An 18,250-nucleotide genomic window follows, 5' to 3' on the forward strand; every position below is an offset into this window, starting at 1 on the left:
ATGGAAAAGGGACTGTGCTGTGTCCATGTCGCATTAAGGGGTGCTCTCTCCCTCTCCTGGCATCTCGCAATTAAAAAAATAAAGAAACCGTGGCGAGCAGGTGGAGTGGTGGCAAAGGCGCTGGACCCCCACATGGCCGACCGGTTTGACTCCCAAATCCAGTGGCTTGCTTTCTCACTTTCCCTCTCTCTCTGGTGAATTAATAATAATGAATAATATTAAATAATTCTTAAAACTTAAGAAAAATGAAGACATGAAGCTGATTGCACAGCACACACCGTAACTGAGGACACACACGGACCTACTTCTAATTCCACGTGGCGTACGGCAGACCTCCCCCGGACGTGCAGCCCAGGTCCGACGCTCTGCAATACCGAGAAGGTGGGGGCAGACTGGAAATGCCCGCGGGCGGGAGGCTCAGGGACAGACAGCGGGGAACGGGGCTGCGTCAGGGCCGGCCAAGCGCGAGCCCACGAGGCACGGCTAGCGGAGCCGTGAGTCGGGCCTACGCGGCAGGATCGACTTACACACTGGGAAGTTTCCATACCCGTGGGCAGTGAGGTTACGGAGACCTGGACGGGGGAGTGAGAAGGTTAGCATTAGAATCCCGTTTCACCATTCAATGTGTCACTTCTCTCGGCAGCTGCTAGAAAATCAGTCTTAAACTGTTTCTCATACTTAGTCTTTTTACGCCCTTTAGGAGTCTCTTTCTCTTTTTAGTAAGAAAAATGATCCCTTACAAGTCTGAATGGGACTGAGATGTGAACTTTGCTTCTCGGAGATCTGACACGTTGGAGAGGTTCTGGCTGAGCAGGGAATCGGACGGCGATCAACACCCACGAGAAAGGCCACGGACGAGACGCCCCGGAGCACGCAGAGCACACGCACTCGGACTCACAGGCCTAAGCCCAGGTGCCGCCACCGGCTCCCGCAGACGCTGTCCCTTCCAGGAAGCACTTGGACACGTAGCAAGTGCCAGGTTAGGACATGGGGCGGCCAAGAGGAAACGACTTCTGTTTCCTTCCCCGAGGGGTGGTTAATAAGAATTTCCTGGGGAGCGGAAGAAGCGGACGCAGGTGGCGGGGATCTTCGGCGGCCCGCTCTGCTCCTGACTCACCGCTGTTCGCTCTCGCCAAGGAACAAGTCGGTCAGGAAGCCGCGCCGCAGCCATGGCTTTTAAAGATACTGGAAAAACACCTGTGGAGCCAGAGGAGGCCATTCGCCAGGGGGAGGGGGAGGGGGGAGAGGGGAGTGGGACAGGCCTGGGGAGCCTGGTGTCCTCCTCAGTACTGGAGTGCAGGGACCTGGGCACTAACTCCCAGGGTTCAGGTTCGGGTGAGGAGGGGGGGAGCCAGCCCACTGGCTCTCACCTCTCACCTGCCCCACCTCTCCAGGCATGGGCAGGGCAGGGCAAGGCCGGGCAGGGCAAATACGTTCGATCCCCACGCCTGATGGCAGCGAGGGCAGGGCTGTTCTGACATCCTCACAGCCACTGCGGTAACACAGCTCTTATCACTGCCAGAACGCAGGCCCCACGGGGTCACCTGGGTCTCCAGTCAGTCACCGTGCAAATACGCAAATACGCATACGTCAGGTGTGGCAGCCGCCTGCCTGGTGACAGGCCTGTGCTCTGCAGCCTTCCTCCTCATGGGAAAGGGCCCCTTCTCCAGGTCCGGTTGCTCCCCTCCTGGCCTGTGTGGGCAGGCGTGCGGGGTGGGCGTCTCTCTCCCTTCTCCCTGGCCTGTTCTTGGGGTGGGGTCCTTGGGACACAGCAGTCACCAAGTGGGGGTGGGGAGAAAGGGCAGTCAGAGGCCGCCAGGCAGGCCCCTCCTGCCACTGCACATCCTACAGAACCTCGGGCGCCCGCACAAAAAAAAAGGGCCCCCGCCCAGCAGTGCCCCCCCCTCCATCGGCAAAGTCACCAGCAGACACTGAGCGCAGGTCACCTAAGCGCCACACACAAACCTGGCCCGAGTTTCATTTTCTAGATGGCTCCGAGACCACTGCCAGAAAAGACAAGACTGTCCTTCCTAAACCAGCTCTCTGGGATCGTCCTTCTTCGTCCCATAGCCTGGTGCTTAAGGAAGCCAGATCCTAAGTCCAGGCGCTACAGGCTTGAGAAACATGCCCGCACGTGCGCGCCCAACTCTGACACCAGGTGTGAGGCGCTGCGGCAGCCCGTGCTCGCTCCGTCCCCAGCTCTGCGGCTCTGGCAGGGGCATGCGCCCTCTTGCAATTAAAACAAAGAGGAAAAGAAAAGACTAAGTTTCTCTAATGTAAAAAATTACACATCTAGTAAATAAATAAATAAGTAGCACCTGTTTGTATTTTTAAAACCCAGGGATCCAGTCTGGTGGTGCTGTCTGTGGAGCGCTGGCCTGAGGGGCTGTAAGCCAGGGGCCGGTTCAGATCCCAGGCCCACCTGCCGGTGCCCAAGACTGCTCTCTTTCCCATGTAGACGTGCACACTCTGGGGACATACTGGGGACGTTTCCCAAGGATGCCAGGGCCCGAAACATTCCCCTGGCTGTGGCCCTCATAACGTGCGAAGGGCACACAGCAAACCCTCCATCTGGGTTTTCTAATCAGAAAAACAGCAGTTCTCGAAGGAGGTCACCGCGAGATTAGACAGATGTCGGCTGCGGCCTGTGACTGACAGTTATCAGGCTGTCAGCACTCCAGCACACCCTCCTCCCAGGGGCGCCCAGGAGCGCTCAACCACAGAGGAGGCTGCAGGCAGGAAAACAGAGGCACTCGCAGAAATGCTTTGTATCTGGACTTGAGTCCTAGGAATGGGGGTTTATCTCCCAGGTGAGTCTCCTTATTAAGCACTGCAATTGCAAAGCGTTCCTAGGTGGCGCCTGAGGGCCTCCGCTCAGCCTGGAGGGATCCCAGACCCTTGGGCAGCGCTCACACAGGGGTGTCAACAAGTTCATGCAAGACGGGCACCACTGTGCATAGATTCCAATATTTTTGTATAAAAATAAGCTTGTAATATAATTCAACTTTTTCCATAAACTTTTTGAAGTCCCCTTGTCGGGGACTGTGGCCAACTCAGACGCTGGCTGTGCACTCTCCAGATCTGGCCTGGCTGCTCTGCACCTGCACCTCCCCGGCCGTGTCGGGGCCTCTCACCTCCATGCAGAACCTTCCAGGAAGCTCTAGACTCCCCGCCCACCTACACGCCCAAGTCCAAACCAAAGCCTCCCTGACCCGTGTGAGGCTCAGGCCCAACCTAGACACGAACGACTGAGAAAGTCACATCAGAGAGAGCACCTTCACGTAATTGTGTGAACGAGGTCGATTTCTATTGTAATTGCCAGTGGTGCGTGTGCTCCCCAGAGAGATCTCAGTGTGACATGATCACTGACATCCTTTTCCTCCCTTCCTCCCCAGCCAGGACTTGGGGCACGCCGCACATGCGCCTGGTGTGTGTTTCGAACCACCGAAGCCAGGGATTCGAACTTTGGCCAGCTGGCTCCCAATGCAGAGCTTAACCACTGTGCAGAGAGGCCGGCCTACTGGGTCTGATTTAAGAAAAGGTCGCTGTGATTTGTACACAGTGAGAGCATGCTTAAATCCTCCTACCTACTTGGGTCTATTAAACTGTGATGGCAGAGCTCTGGCAACTCTGGACGAGGTGTCGGTGTACACCCGTGTCTAGTAGTAGGAAGCCACATCTCAGTCTCCAGAGCACACGTGACCATGGCCTGCCGCGGCACACACGCCCACAGGCTGGCTGGGCACGCATGGCAGTGGCCTTGCTCGGCACCGTGTGTGTTCCAGCCCAGGAGCGCTCCTCTCTCTTTCCACACAGGCCTATGTTTAAAAAACCCTCAGGGCACAAAAGGCTTAAAATGTCATTCTGTGCTTTTGCAAACTGCCTTTAGGAGAAAAGCCGGGGAAATGGGTTGTGCCTGCTGCAGAACCCTGGGCCCCGAGGCACGATGAGCAATGTGAGCTCAGCGAGTGCCTGTGAGCTGACATTTATGATATGAACAGAGTTAGGCAATCAACACAAAGGTTTCCGAAAGTCTGGGGACCTGGCTTTTCCTGGCTTCGCAGGTCCCCAGGCTTCGATCCTTTCCTCAGCACACACGTCTCTCACATCACTGGAGTGTGAACACCACGGAACGCGGGAACTCCGTCCGCCACTGCACCTGCTGCGGCCAGAGAAGAGCACGGGCCCTTGATGGCTTAGGGCTTCCTCTCTCCTGAAGGGGAAGCTGCTTTGCAGCTGATGTTGTGAGGGGAAGGGAGACACAGCCCAGGACAGCGCTGGAAGGCGGCTAGCTTGTCTGCCCGCATTCCCAGCCTTCGCCTGCTCCCGTCTTTCCCCGTCCATGGTCCTCTGAAGCTTAAGGTCCTAAAACATGGATTCTTTTCCTTTCCCTCTCTGCATAAAGTTCTCCTAATTTCTCTACTAGATGTTAGGGGAAAGACAAACACAGCTGGAGGGGTGAATGACTTGAAACCCCTTTGTTCTCCCTGGGGTGTTAGGAAAACGCTCAACTGATAGAACTGCAAATAGTCCAGGCTTTAAATTAATTTGAAGGTGGGTTGGGAATTTTCAGTCGTTCATTCAACAATATCTCCTTAATATTTGATATGTGCCAGGTACTATTTCAGGTGAAGGAGAGATTTGAAATTTTAGGTCCTGGGGAAACTTGGAAAAGGATGGGGATTTAGTGGTAAACTCAACAGAGAAAAACCACACTTATTGGAGCTCCGGTGATGAAGGAGGGAGGTGGATAGTATGTTAGGAAGGACAACGCACGCCAGCGGGGATGAGGAGGCTAGGGAGTGCCGAGTGGGGTGGGGTGGCAAGACGAGCTGTTACAGAGTGAGGCGTGTGTGTCTTTCACGTTCACAGACGGGGAGGACTTGAGGGTACAGTGACATCTGTGCAGCTCCCTAAAGGAAGTGAGGGAGCAGGCCCTGTGCAAGCCCTCCTTGTCTTCCCAAGACTAGCCTTGGCCTTCCTCTGTGGGATCCAAACTCTGCCCTACTCCTTTTCCTCCTGACCCACAGGAGACCTGCGTCCCTCATGTCAAGAGCTTTACATCCACGGGTCTATGCACCAAAGAATGCAATTGATAGAGTGAAAAGGCAGCCCACAGAGTGGGAGAAAATATCTGCACATCAGTAATTAATATCTAAATGATATAAACACCTACATCTCAGTAACAACTTGATTACAAAATAGGCAACGGACATTTCTCCAGAGGTAATATACAAACAGCCAACAAGCAAGAGGAAGGATGCTCAGACTCACTGACGAGGGAAATGCAAATGAGAACAGTGAGATTATTGCCTCTCAGCTATTAGGAAGGCTGCTGCCAAACGCACAGGAAACAGCAAGTGAGGCAAGGAGGGGGCGGCCTGCAGACGCACACCGGGCATGAATGCTCCTATGTCTAAACGCCAAAGGAAGAGAGGCAGAGAAGGGACGGCTGTGTGACAGCCCTCGAGGGAGGGGAGCCGCCTTCTCGCTTTCTCCTCTGTCTCTGGCCCTCTCCAGTGAGCACATGTGTCCCCTGGAAGAAGGAAAAAGCAGGTGGGCCAGCCCTGCAGTACAGAAGTAACATGCTTTTCAGAAGAAGCCGAATTGGCAACTGCAGCTTGAATTCAGACCTGGTCAGTCGGAAACATGCTGGGCGTGCTCAAGAGTGCCCACGATCCGACGGGCTGGAGGACCCGAGGGCTGGAGATGGGGGCGTGGTGCGCTGGATCCTATGGAGGGCGCTCCTCTCTCTCTCTCTCTCTCTCCTCTCACACGCAGGTATTCTATCATAACAGGAAGAAATCTGGGGAACAGACCTCAAATGGTCTGGAAATATCATTCATTTCACTCTGCATTAGTACACAGACTTTTCTCGAAGTTGCCTGGGCTCTATGTGAGCACTTTGCTTATAAAATTCCACTAAAGAGAAAAAAATGAAGCTGTTAATCTTGAGTATATTTTATACTTAAGGCTGAGATAAAACCTAATAGTCAAGTGAAAACATGGCTAGGAAAGAAAAAAAAAAAGTGCTGGCAACAAGACGAGAAGGAGGCTGCAAGTGTGGACGCTGGCGCGCACAGGTGAAGCGCGAGGTCAGCGAGCTCAGGGCGCATCCCCAGGGGACAGGAGGGCTCGAACTCGAAGCATGACACCAGCCTCACTAAATCCGCAGCGAGGAGATTGCCTTACAGAGGACACCGGCTCACTCCCCACTTTGATCTGCGCTGGGTGAGACCTGGAGGAGACGCCTGGGACCCTCCACGCTGCCGAGAAGAGAACACCACCAGATGAGGTGGAGACGTTCCGAGTGGGAGGAACACAGCCAAACCCCAGCTGGAAGATCGGAAGTTGTTACATCAGTGCCTAGCCATCGTGCACCGACTGAGTGCACTAGCAGCCACAGCTGACAGGCAGCGGGCGGTCGCAGCACGACAGGGACTGACTCATTAGCATCTGAGAACAGGGTGCAGGTGCACTGGCCATCTGCAGCCTGTCACTAGCTCAGAGTCCCGTAACAAGGCCAGCTCTAGCTCATTCACCGCCAGGAGAAGCTCACCAGGATTTACGGCGCACGCTGCAGAATCGTCCTCGGCATTGACCCTAAGGAAACACCCAGTCCTCTAGGACCAAATGCCACCTGGAGTGACCTCATCAATAAGGAAATGCCAGCCATCACCCTAGCCATGTCCCCTGGAAGGGCTGGAAAGTGCAATGGGGGAGGAGTGAGAGATTGTCAGGGAACCCCAGAAAATCCACTCCCCGGTGAAACGGACCGATTGTGGCCTTAGGGAAACTCAGTAAATTATTCTGCGTGTATCTGGATGAAGACTGCTGCCATATCCAGTCCGCACTGAAAGACAGAGAAGGAGAACAGAGTACTCCACAGTAACCCTTGCAACACAGGAGCTCCGGCGCCTCCCGAGGCTGGGGTGTGCACGTGTGCTGCAGCACGTGTGCGGTCATCCAGGGTCCCGTTCTGTGCGTGGACAGCGCGCACCTGCACCGCTGGAAATGAGCCAGAATCGAGTCCCGGCGACTGCAAAAGCCAGGAGGCAAGCTTGAGAAGCTGAGGGAAAGAAATCACTCCCAAGCAGCAAAATGCATAAAAGTCACCTTTTCAGTGATCTTATAAAGAAAAATCGTACTGTCCCCCAGCCCCTCCCCCCCCACTCCTAATTCCTCTAAGGACTAGTTTTGTTCTCCTTCCTTCCCTTTCCAGGTTGAGGGGGGCTTGCCATGCACTGGGCAGAGGAAGACAGGCGGACTGGGGTGACTGCGGACCGCCCCACCCAGCACCTCCTGGGCGGCGTGGCTGTGAGACCTGCCAGGTCTGTACAGTAAGGCAGGTGTCCCACAGAGCATGCTGCGACAGCGAGCCTTCCTGGAGAGCCGAGTCAGCAGAGCTCTCAGTAACCCTCAGGTGTCTGCTTGTGAGAAAAGCATATTTTTGACAGAAGCTTTATGTCAATTTTACTCATAAGACATTTGGATTTAAAATAAAAATAGCAAATATTACTCGAAAATTTCCGGAACTGTGTGTGTATACACACACACACACACACACACACATATACAATTTTAGAAAATGTCTTAAATGCAGAAAATGACAAATAGTAAGCGCTCACTACCCAGAACTGAACGATTCACATTAGGTACTTGCTTTATTTGTTTCGAATAAGGAGATAAATGCTACACAGAAAAAATTTAACCTTCCTTGTAAATTAGTAGTTCCCTAGAATCAAGCTCTGTAAGCACTGAATTTGTTTTAATTTCTAATAAATGGTAGGTATTTAATAAATCAAAGCATGCGCGTCTTCCCGAAGACTTAAAAATTGAGTTTATTTTCTTCACGTTTCTCTTTCTAACTTTAAGGGTTTTTCTTTTCTTTCTTTCTTTTGCATTGTTTGTTTGTTTTTACTATAGGGTTTGTGCACTCACCAGAGAGAAAGAGTGAGAGGGAAAGTGAGAAGTCTCTCCCCAGGAATGGCCGCGCTGAAATCTCTTCTCCTCTGTCCTCCTCCTGGGATCTTGGGCACGTATGCACCTGTGTCCAGCATGACCTTCAAACCACCAGGTCTGGGACTGAACCATGGTCAGCCATGTGAGGGTCCAGTGCCTTAACCACAACACCACACAGGGCCCCCAGTAGTTCTTTCAATACATCGATAGGTATTTACGTGTGCAGGGACAACAAACAGCTGGTTGCCCACCAAGAGTAGAGCGTGTGCAGTTACAGCTACTGGGCACCGCTCCTGCTGTTCTATAAGCATGGAGGACCCTCAGATAGTTTCCAAACATGGAGCCACTTTCGGCGACTACCACCACGGAATCCCATCATCGATGCTTTGCAAATTCCTGCTTAGATTATTAAGATCTTTTTTTTTTTTTTTTTGAGAGGTTTTTGCTACAGGGCTCATGTGCTCACCAGAATGACAGAAACAAAGAGACAGAAAGTGAGAAATCACCCCCTGGGGGGATGGCCACATCGTAATCCCTTCTCCTCCATTCTCCTCTAGGGATCTTGGGAACGCACGCACATGCGCCCAGTGTGAGTTTAAGCCACGGGTCCGGGACTCAAACTGTGGTCGACTATGTGGGAGTCCAGCGACATAGCCATTACATTAACTGCTGGTCCCTTAAGATCAGTTTTTAAAGAGCCTGGAGTGTCTGCGCCTAGGCGCCTCTACATGGTTCTCCTGATTCTTTAACTTTCACACAAAATGCTGTTCTGAAGGGCGCTAAGGGAGTGGCAGGGAGGAGGAGACAAGCTTTGCCTTACTAAATACTGGCGATTTACTAGAAAATAAAGCAGTTCAGTGCTTACAGAGCGTCCCTCTGACACCAAAGCCCTGGTCATGACAGCTGCAGGTGCCATGCAAGACCGCACAGGGAGCTGGGTCTGCGGGAGCAGGGGGTCGGGAATCAGTCAGGTCCCGCGTTTGCGTCCAAGTATCAGAGTTCACTCTGGGAACATTTCGTGAAAAAGCAAATTTCCACTGGCTCCTGAAAAAGCCTAGAAATAAGCACCACTGCCGCACGAACAACCAGCCCCATTTCCAGACAGCGTTTGTACATTTTACCTTTCCCGCCCGGAGGAACGAGGCACTGTGGAGCGCTGACTACTTCCAGTTCCGGGCAAGGAACAAAGCAGCACGCCTGGCCTGAAGCAGCTCGTCATGAAAAGCAAACACAACAGGAAGAACCCACAAGAAGCCCAACGACCGTCCTCCAAAAGAACAGCCATGGGCCAGACGCACGGAGATGGCATGTATGTCCAAGTCCTTGGCACACAGAGAATACACACCCACGAGCTCCTCTGTTTTATAAAAGAGGACTTGCATGCCGGCCACATCATCCCTGTCAGGACTGCTCCAGCCTGTACTAACTCCCAATCCCTGGGGGGAAGTAGTGGACGCGGAGCTGGGAGCCGGCAGGTCACAGGGTTGTGGATCGGGTGCACCCTGGCTCACGTACCCGTGCCACAGTGTGAAACAGCGACAGGTGAAGCCTCAAGGAACCCTGCAAAATGAGGACACTGCAAGGCCTCCATGGCAGGGACGAGTCCCTCCGAGATAGCAAAATGGTGTGAGGTGGGGGACAAAGGAAACGGATGTGCCACTGCTGTTACGGGAACTGCGACCGGATGCCCAGTATGCCTGAGAGACTCTTCGGCAACAGAGTGAACCCATGTGTCCTTAACAGGAGCACCTAACAGAACCACTGGAGGGAGGCGCAGCGGTACAGGGAGGTGTGTATCCCATGGGGGGCCCGACCTGACGGGTGTGCAGGCCGTCTCAGCCCACCTGGAAATTCCTTTTCTATTTTTTTTTTAAAGAGAGATTTTTGCTATAGGGCATGTGTGCTCACCAGAGAGACAGAGACAGAGAGATAGAAAGCGAAAAATCACCCTCCAGGGGGAACGGCCACACTGCAATTCCTTTTCCTCCATTCTCTTCTCGGGATCTTGGGCACACACACACACATATGCTCTGCAAGTTTTAAGCCACTGGGTCCGGGACTCGATCACAGTTGACTACACCAAGAGTCCAGCGGTGTAGCCATTACACCATCTGCTGGCCCCACCTCTTTCCATGTTTAATAAGCCTGAGGCAAGTAATGCGTTTTGATGAAACCACCCATTTCTGCTCAGCGGCAGAACTGTTAACAGAAAACGTAGAACACAGGGATATTTGGGAGCGTGTACAGGACATGGGGATATTCGGGAGCGTGCGAAGGAATGGAGATATTCGGGAATGTGCACAGAAACAGGGATATTCAGGAGCGTGCACAGAAACGGGGATATTCGGGAGCGTGCGAAGGAATGGAGATTTCGGGAATGTGCACAGGACACAGGGTTATTCGGGAGTGTGAACAGGACACGAGGTTATTCGGGAGCGTGCACTGGGCCTTCTGAGTGTAGGGTGCCCCTGTGCCCTCCATCCCTGCTCAGAGCAGATGTGCTATTCTTGGCAGCAAAGCAGACAGCACAGGTGCCTGTGCACAGCGGGTGAAGGGCGCTGCTCGCACACCAGCTGCGTGCTAATTTGTCTTGTGATTGCCTCAAGCATGGAGAATGACAGACTGGAAGGCTCTTCACACTCCTGGAGCACTGAATCCGCATGGACTGACAGACAGCCCGGGGACCAGGTCTGGCCCGGCCTGTGCCATGCTCAGTTCTGTCAGGTGTGGGTGAGAACCGGCCAGAGAGACGCTGGCCGGGGGCAGTGAGGGGGAGGGTAGAGGTGCCCTGGGGATGCAGGCAAGAGCTCTCTGACCTGGAGGTGCTGGCGTGGAGTCCAGACTCTGCCCCTCTGAGTCCCACATTCTGACAGATCATCAGGACCAGTCGCTGGGACCCACCCTCCTCTGACCTCATGCCTGAGCTGCGAGGCATCCCCTGGTGGGATCAGCGCACTGCTGTTAGTCCTCACGGAGCAACTGGGTCACCATAGGTCAGGATGGACGAGAGAGGAGTGTCAGGAGCAGGGCAGGTCAGCACAGAGAGGGGAGCGCCAGGACCTCGGGGAGCGCCAGGACCAGGGCAGGTCACTGCAGGGGAGGACCACCCCGGGCGGCTGGCCCCACGCTCTGTCTGTCCAGCAGACATGATGAAATGCTCGGCGGCTGCTTTCGCCCAGCGAGTGCTGGGAGCGATGCTCTGGGAATGGGAAGGAGGCCTCCTACCTGAAGACGGCGAGGGTCAGGGACCACAGCACTAGCGGCTTCCTCAGCTCAAACTTGGCCCGCTTGTTCATCAGGTGCCGGCCGCCGAAGATGAAGGCGGCGTAGAGGGCGGAGAACAGGAACGACTTCTTCCTGCAGGACAGACAGGTGAGACCAGTGCTGGGATGCCCCAGACTCGGGGAGATGGGCTTACCCCCCGCCCGCACTGGAAACGCGCTCCTGGGCACAGGCTCCCCGGGAGAGCCCAGGCCACGTGGAGTTCACGGACACCCCCGACGCACCGGGTCACCCAACACGCTCAGACTTGCTACACATCAGGACACACCTTATTTTCTACTGGGGCTTGACTAAACATTTTGAAGTAACGCCAAGGTGCTAAAGTAACCTCGTCACGGACAGGTCGTTCTGTGCTATAGAGTTCTTGTGGGGGGTCTGGTACAGGGTCGGGTTTTAGGACAGACACCATTTAAATCTGCTTCCGCCAGGGCCAGCCCAGGGCCCAGGGGTGAAAGGAGGGGCTGACTCCACAGGCCTGACCACAAGTGGCCCCAGCAGCTTGAAAAAGTGCCGGGTGTGTGAGCATGTGTGCCCCAAATCCTACAGACGGGGAACGGGAGAAAGGGGTCATGGGGTCAGGGCACGTCCGCACACCACGGGGGTGCCGTCCCCCCCTCTGCCAGCATGCACACCAAAAACGACGAAACAACCGCCTCTTCCCAACGGGCCTGTGCGTCCGAACAGCTCTGCTGGAGTGGAATGGCCTTCGGAACCCTGAGACAGAAGCTGCGGGACTTGATTTTCCCGACGTGGGTGGTGCAGGCACTCCTGCGGTGTCTGTGGTGCAGCCCGGTGCCCCAGGGTGCGGATTTCACTGGCGACTCCGGGACCCCATGTAGAGTCATGACCTTCTCTCCACACAGAAAGCAGACATTAGATATATACCAAGACATGCCATGAGACGCAGCTCAGCCCACAGGCACGACTCCGCGTCCATGTACGCTGACCACCACTGTGCGTGTGCACTGCAGCAGCAATTTATTAACGAGATACTGGACAGGTGGTCGTGAGAGACTGCGCACGCGCCACGGAGGGACTCCGAGACTCACAGACTCGGGCTCTCTGCGCTGGAGACTGGTGTTACGTCCGAGCGGAGGTTAAATGGTGGGTCACTGGGGAGCAGTGGCTGTCTGAAGCCCGCTGTTAGTAAGAGGCACGACTGGAGGAGGAGAACGCAGAGCCAACCATGTGCACTTCCCACAGAACTGAATCTAAGAAAACCTCTAAGTCCTGCTTACGGGACATCTGAGGACAAGGTGAGAGGACTCGTGGGCCTGCTCCCGACTGCCCACTCCCAGGGTCATGTCATTGCCACAGGGGACGGTCGTCCTCGGGGAACCTCAAACACAGCAACAGACCCCAGTGGAGTACGCCGGTTCCACTGACGTGCACAGACTGCTGCCCGGACACACGGAACGAGACGCAGGGGGCGAGCTTGGTAAACGTCCGTCCTACATGCAGTTCATCCCATAGAGTTCCCTGCCTGTCCAGCAGGTGCTCAGCAAACGCTGGGTGAGGAGCGAGTGTTCAGTGAACAACGTGAGGAAGTTTCCTTGCCAGTACAGTGGCAGCCGAAGAGTAAGGTACCCAGGAAACCACTGTGATGCGACTTCCTCCTCCGGAAAGACGCGGGCTACTAACGCACTTGAAAGAGAAGAGCCTCGGACAGCAGAGCATTTGAGGAGGAAAGTGCTTTTGGTTGCGTGTGCACACATGTGCGTGTGCACGCGTGTGTGTGTCCCCGTGGCATCATGTTTCTTAAGGGCCAGAGACAGTGACCACCAGCTATCCTCGTAAGCAAGGAGTCCTAAAGAAAATAAGATTCTTTCGGGTTACTGTTGGCCAGGTGACGATGACCACAGGCAGTGGCTTCCGAGAGACTCTCGTGGCACACAGCAGGCCAGAGAGTTTGCCGCTAGGCTGCCTGCCCCTTCACCGAGCGGAAAGCTACGCCCTGCATTTCATTAAACGGTGAGTGCCCCGTCGGAATCCCAGGTCGAGGGCCCTCCTGGGGTAACTTGCAGAAAGGGGGCACCTCTGCTGTGTGGCAAGCGTGAGAGTCCTTTGAGCCCCTTGTTTGGTGACATAGAATGTGTCAGGGAGTAAGAAACCACCCAGCTGGGAAAATACGCAGATGTGCCTTCCCTAGTTCGGGCTTACTGCCTCATTTGGGCCTGGAACGCTCCCCAAACCCGCTCCGTCTCCCGAAAACACACAGTAACTACAAACACCACTGAGAACACGTCCTTGTAATCCTCATCATTCTTCGTCTTACTGGGTCGGTGTAAGATTTTGCTTATGGTTGGATGACTTGGAATTAGAGCCACGCAAGTTAAACAAATGTCTTCAAATAACCCTACCACTGTGGCCCCGAAGGCGACAGTTGTGTCCTCGGGAACACTAAAAGGGTACGAATCTTCCGATGCACTTTCCCTCCGACGCCCTCACTTCTGGAATGAGGGTGCCCCCCCCACCTCCCGTGCGCTCCGGCAAGGCCCACCCGTCCCCGCACGCCTTTCCTGGCTCATCACACACCGTCAGCTCGACCGCTAAGCTGGCCGAGTCAGCCAGCCCACAGACGGGGAGCCCGAGAACGCGGGCACCTTTGAGGAGGAGCGATTCCCGCCCTCCGCGGAAGAGTGCTGGGGCTCAGACGGCATGGCTGCACATGGCAGCCGGGCTGGACCGCCCAGCACTGGCCGCAGCGCCGCGGGGGGGCAGTCTCGCGCTGCGGGTGGCACTTCGCAGGAGGCGGGCTGCCAGCCATGAGGACTGGCCTCTGGGCAGATGCTACTGTAAAGCTGCTCGCTGTTTCCCGGGGGGCCTTCCACGGTGGTGAGACTCGATGCTTCGTGCTAGCTCGGAATTAAACTTCCGGAGGAAGCGTGGTCGTGGTGAAGTGCCGGCTCTTGCCTCTTCCGCTGGGAACTCAGAAAGCTTCGCTTATGGGTGAACTAACTGATTTTCACTCTTGCTTATAGGGCCAGCCCCGGGCCTGGCGGGTAGGGGGCAGGACCCCATATGGCTGACTACAGTCCACCTGGTAATCCTTGGAAGGTAAGGTTTTCTGTAGCACACTGAACAATGCACATAGGCTAAAACTACATGAGGTGCTGGATCCCACATGGCTTTCTCCATGGTTTGAGTCCTAGACCCGGAGAGTTGAAAAGCATGCCAGGCACACATGTGTACATGCCCAAAATCCCGAGGGGAAAGTGGAGAAGGGACTGTGGTTGGCCACACAGGATCCGCTGAGGCATCGCACTGGGTGGCGTTGGCATCTTTCTATGTTAAAAATGAAATTCTTCAGTGGGTCGCATATGTAATATATCAAACCTGGAAGCAACTACATGCCTAGACATTCCGTGAACGACCACGGCAACCCCTCACAGGGAGGCACGTGAGGAGAGGCTTTGCAACCGCAAGGAGAAGGCCTGGTCAGGACGGCACCGCCGTAAGGCGCGCTCAGCCAGGACGCCGAATCCCGCGGTTTCCGAGCTCCCTGCACGCTCAGCATCTCGATCTCACCCCACTGCCCCGCGGGTGCTAATTTAGAGGCCACAGGTTCTCCTTATGTCTATTTTTGTTTTTTGAAGTGAGAAAACCATTCTTTAGTAATCCGGCTTCCCCCGCTCGACACAGCCACCATCAGCACAGGGCCCTGCTGACTGGACGGGCAGGGGACGCGGTGCCCAGAGAGGGTGCGTCCCTCCTCACGCGGGCGCCTTCAGACAAAACTGGGAGTTTGGTTTCCACGTAACTGGAAGTCGAATCTCCAGGGAGAAAATACTCCGGAAATGTTCAAACGAGACAAAGCCACACGTGCGGCAGACGCCGGAGCCCGTGTCCCTGTCTGCCTGCAGCAGCCGACGGCGGCCACCCATCCACGCCGAGCTTCCTTCCCTGCCCCCAGTGCAGCCAGTGCCACTGCGTGGAAGGGCAGTCCCTGCGTAAGAGCGAGCACGGCCTCTGCTCGTCTACGGTAGTTGGAAAATTACCGAGAACCCCTCCTTAGAGTCCGTGGCAACCACCGTCTGACGCTCCCGAGGAGAGGACAGGCGGCCTGAAAGGGGGCCCTGAAGGCTTTGCAGGAATGGTCAGGGCTAGGGACCATGAGCATGGGTCAGGTGGCCCTAACACGCGGGGACACAGGATGGAAGCTCTGGGCTGGCGGGGCCGTGGCCTGGGTGAGAATGTAAGCCACGTGTTGCCTGGCCACTCAGAAAGAGCGATGGAGACCTGGGGGAAGGCCATGGAGAGCCCCAAGGTCTGACCTGGCCGGGGAACGGGAAAGGTTGGTTCGCAGAGAAACCTGGGTACGTGTTCCTGTCAGAGGCCACACAGCAGGTCTCTACGGCGACATCTGGCTGCCCCGCCAGCACCTGCAGCTGCGGGAGCTGTGCTTGGGATGCTGCGAGCCAGGCCATGTCCTCACGGCTGCGGTGCGTCTCAGAGATCCGGGTGGGACCAGCATGGGAACGGTCTCCTGCTCCGAGTCTGCCTGCTTCAAAAAGTTCATGGAACACCGAGTGAATGTATGGGTTTATTTTGGAGTAAAATATTGAAATCCATGCATAATTATTTCAAAATATGCATTTTCCATACACTTGAGAAGCCCTTGGTATCAAATTGCTAGTTCATCGTGACATTATTTCAGGAAAGCTGACGTTTGGTTCAGGGTTCTGACAGTCTTATAGGAAAATGAATTTTAATCCTAAAAAAGGTCCAAGAACAGATTCCGTTTTGACAGGTGTGGTTTAATAGAAAGGTAGCGAAAAGTGGGTCTCGAAGTTAGAACCAGAGCCTGTGGAAGTTCCAAACTCGAAAGAAGGATTAAAATCCACCTGTTCTTTCATGAGGCTGAGTCACTGGACAGGGAGGGAGGGCCGCCTGCACCCCGCAGGGCCACAGTTCACTGGCCGCGTGGCCCTGCTGCCTCAGAGAGCTAGGGAAACCCTGCCAGCAGGCAGGCCGCTTCTGAGCCTTCTACCACATTTGTACCCGCACGGCTTAGGAGGCTTCTCTTTTTTTTAAAAAAAAGATTTTTTGCCATAGGGCATGTGCACTTGCTAGAAAAGAGAGAGAAAGAGAGAGAGAGAGAGAGAGAGAGAAGGGCCGGGGGCCGAGAGAAGTCACACCCTCCCCCGGAAGCGCGGGGGGCGGGGCTGGGGTACACCACAGTGCCTTCTCCATTCTTCCGCCAGGAGTCTGGGTATACAGCAGGTGCCTGGTGTGATTTTCAAGCCTCTGGGTCCTCCCACTGAAACCAAGCGGGAGGCCGTGTAGGGCCCAGCTGCCTTAGTCCCCTCGCCCCCTGCTGGCCCAGGACACATCACTCCCACAGGCTCTGGCTCCATGTCCTCTCCTCGCCCTTCATTCACAGAGTCAAAGCAAGAAAATGATGAGAGCTTTTAGAGAAAATTCTTAATGGAAAAATCTCAACCTTGCTCAGAAAACAAGGAAATTCAGAGCACACTCCCAAGCTCTCAGAACTTGAAAAGGGACTTCACTTCATTTTTAAGTTTGTTTTTACTACCAGGTGTGAAATGGGAGTAATTCTTGTCTTCACTTGCTTGTTGGGCGGATCCCGGGTTCCTCAAAATCACAATGCTCGGGACCAGGGGATGGCATGACAGTTACAGCGCTGGACTCCCACATGGCCGACAGCATTTTGAGTCCCAGTCCTGGAGGCTTAAAACTGATGCCAAGATCCCGAGAGAATGGAGAAGAGACTGCAGCGTGGCCATCCCCCCGGGGGGTGATTTCTTGCTCCCTGTTTCTCGGCCTCTGTCTCTCCTGCAAACACATGTACCCTATAGCAAAAAATCTCTCTCTAAAAAAAAAAAAAAAATCAATCAATAAAAATAAACCATGACGCCAACAGCACTTCCCCCCACAGGCTGCCTCGGGGCAGAGTGCTCCGGAGGGCAGAGCGTATCTGACTCACGGCACTTGGGGCAGGAGGCTGGTGCATCTTCCGGGACCTCCCAGAGCGCCCCTGCGGGAACGTGTGCGGGGCAGCCGTCCTGTGGACCAGCACGTGGCTGCCCGCACCGCGGCAGAGACAGTGGCGGCTGAACGGCCAGCCTGGGCCTTTGCTTCGCTGCTCTCTTACCGTCTCAAGACTGACTCACTAAGCCCTGCGATTCTGAAGCTGTAGCATTCTTTACTTGACTATGCTCACCCAGAAAGGATTCCTGCCAAGAGGGGAAAAAACACAAAAACTAAAGGATTTGACCAGTTTTACTCAAGATACTTTAAGAAGAAAGCATTTTTAGCCATTTTGATGAATTCTAGATGCCTTACTGCTGTAACAACAGTTGAGAAGTATCTACGGGCTGGCCCCGTGGCCTCGTGGTCAGGGGAGCCAGATCCCACATGGCTGACCGTGGTTCGAGCCCTGGCCTCTACAGCTTGAAAAACACACCAGTACCCGTGCATGCCCCAAACCCCGACGGGACGGAGCAATGGAGGAGGGCTGGCTGCGTGGGTGGGCCCCCCTGGGGTGCCTTCGCCCTCTCTCTCCTGGTGAGTACCTGGGCTAGCTGACTGTAAAATAAAAACGTATTTACCCAATACCCACAGGTGTTCCCGACGACCTGAGAGAGGAAGACTGGCCTGCCTTGGAAGGCAGCACCGCCTTGTGCTCCAGGCTGCCACGCCAGGCCGCCATGCCAGGCCGCCACACCAGGCTGCCACGCCAGGCCACGTTTCCGTTTCCTCTGTCGGAGCTCTTACTTCATTCCTGGCCTGTTCTAAGTGTCCCAGGCACCAGGCATTGTGGTACCCGATTTGTACTTCAGAAAACCCATCATTATCTCGACTGTGTCACGAAACTAAAGAAACGAGGTTAAAGAACTCATGGCTAGGGCGCGTGTGCGTGCGTGCCCAAGATCCCGAGAGGAGAATGGAGGAGAGGGGATTGTGGCGTGGCCATCCCCCCTGGGGGGTGATTTCTCGCTTTCTGTCTCTATGTCTCTCTCTGTCTGTCTGGCGAGCGCACACG

General features: G+C 54.9%; 1 protein-coding gene across 4 annotated transcripts in view; it reads right to left on the minus strand.

Moving 5' to 3' along the window:
- The window catches only part of ELOVL6 (ELOVL fatty acid elongase 6), a 98,143-nt gene that overhangs the window by 12,011 nt on the left and 67,882 nt on the right, over positions 1 to 18,250 (minus strand). For all 4 annotated transcript variants that reach the window (XM_014593155.2, XM_014593154.2, XM_027765822.1 and 1 more), the window contains one exon: positions 11,188 to 11,319. In XM_014593155.2, coding sequence (XP_014448641.1) covers positions 11,188 to 11,319 — 132 coding nt within the window. The remainder of the gene's footprint in view (positions 1 to 11,187; positions 11,320 to 18,250) is intronic.

The sequence above is a fragment of the Tupaia chinensis genome, unplaced genomic scaffold (genome assembly GCF_000334495.1).
Source record: "Tupaia chinensis unplaced genomic scaffold, TupChi_1.0 Scaffold139767_1, whole genome shotgun sequence".
NCBI classification, from domain to species: domain Eukaryota; kingdom Metazoa; phylum Chordata; class Mammalia; order Scandentia; family Tupaiidae; genus Tupaia; species Tupaia belangeri.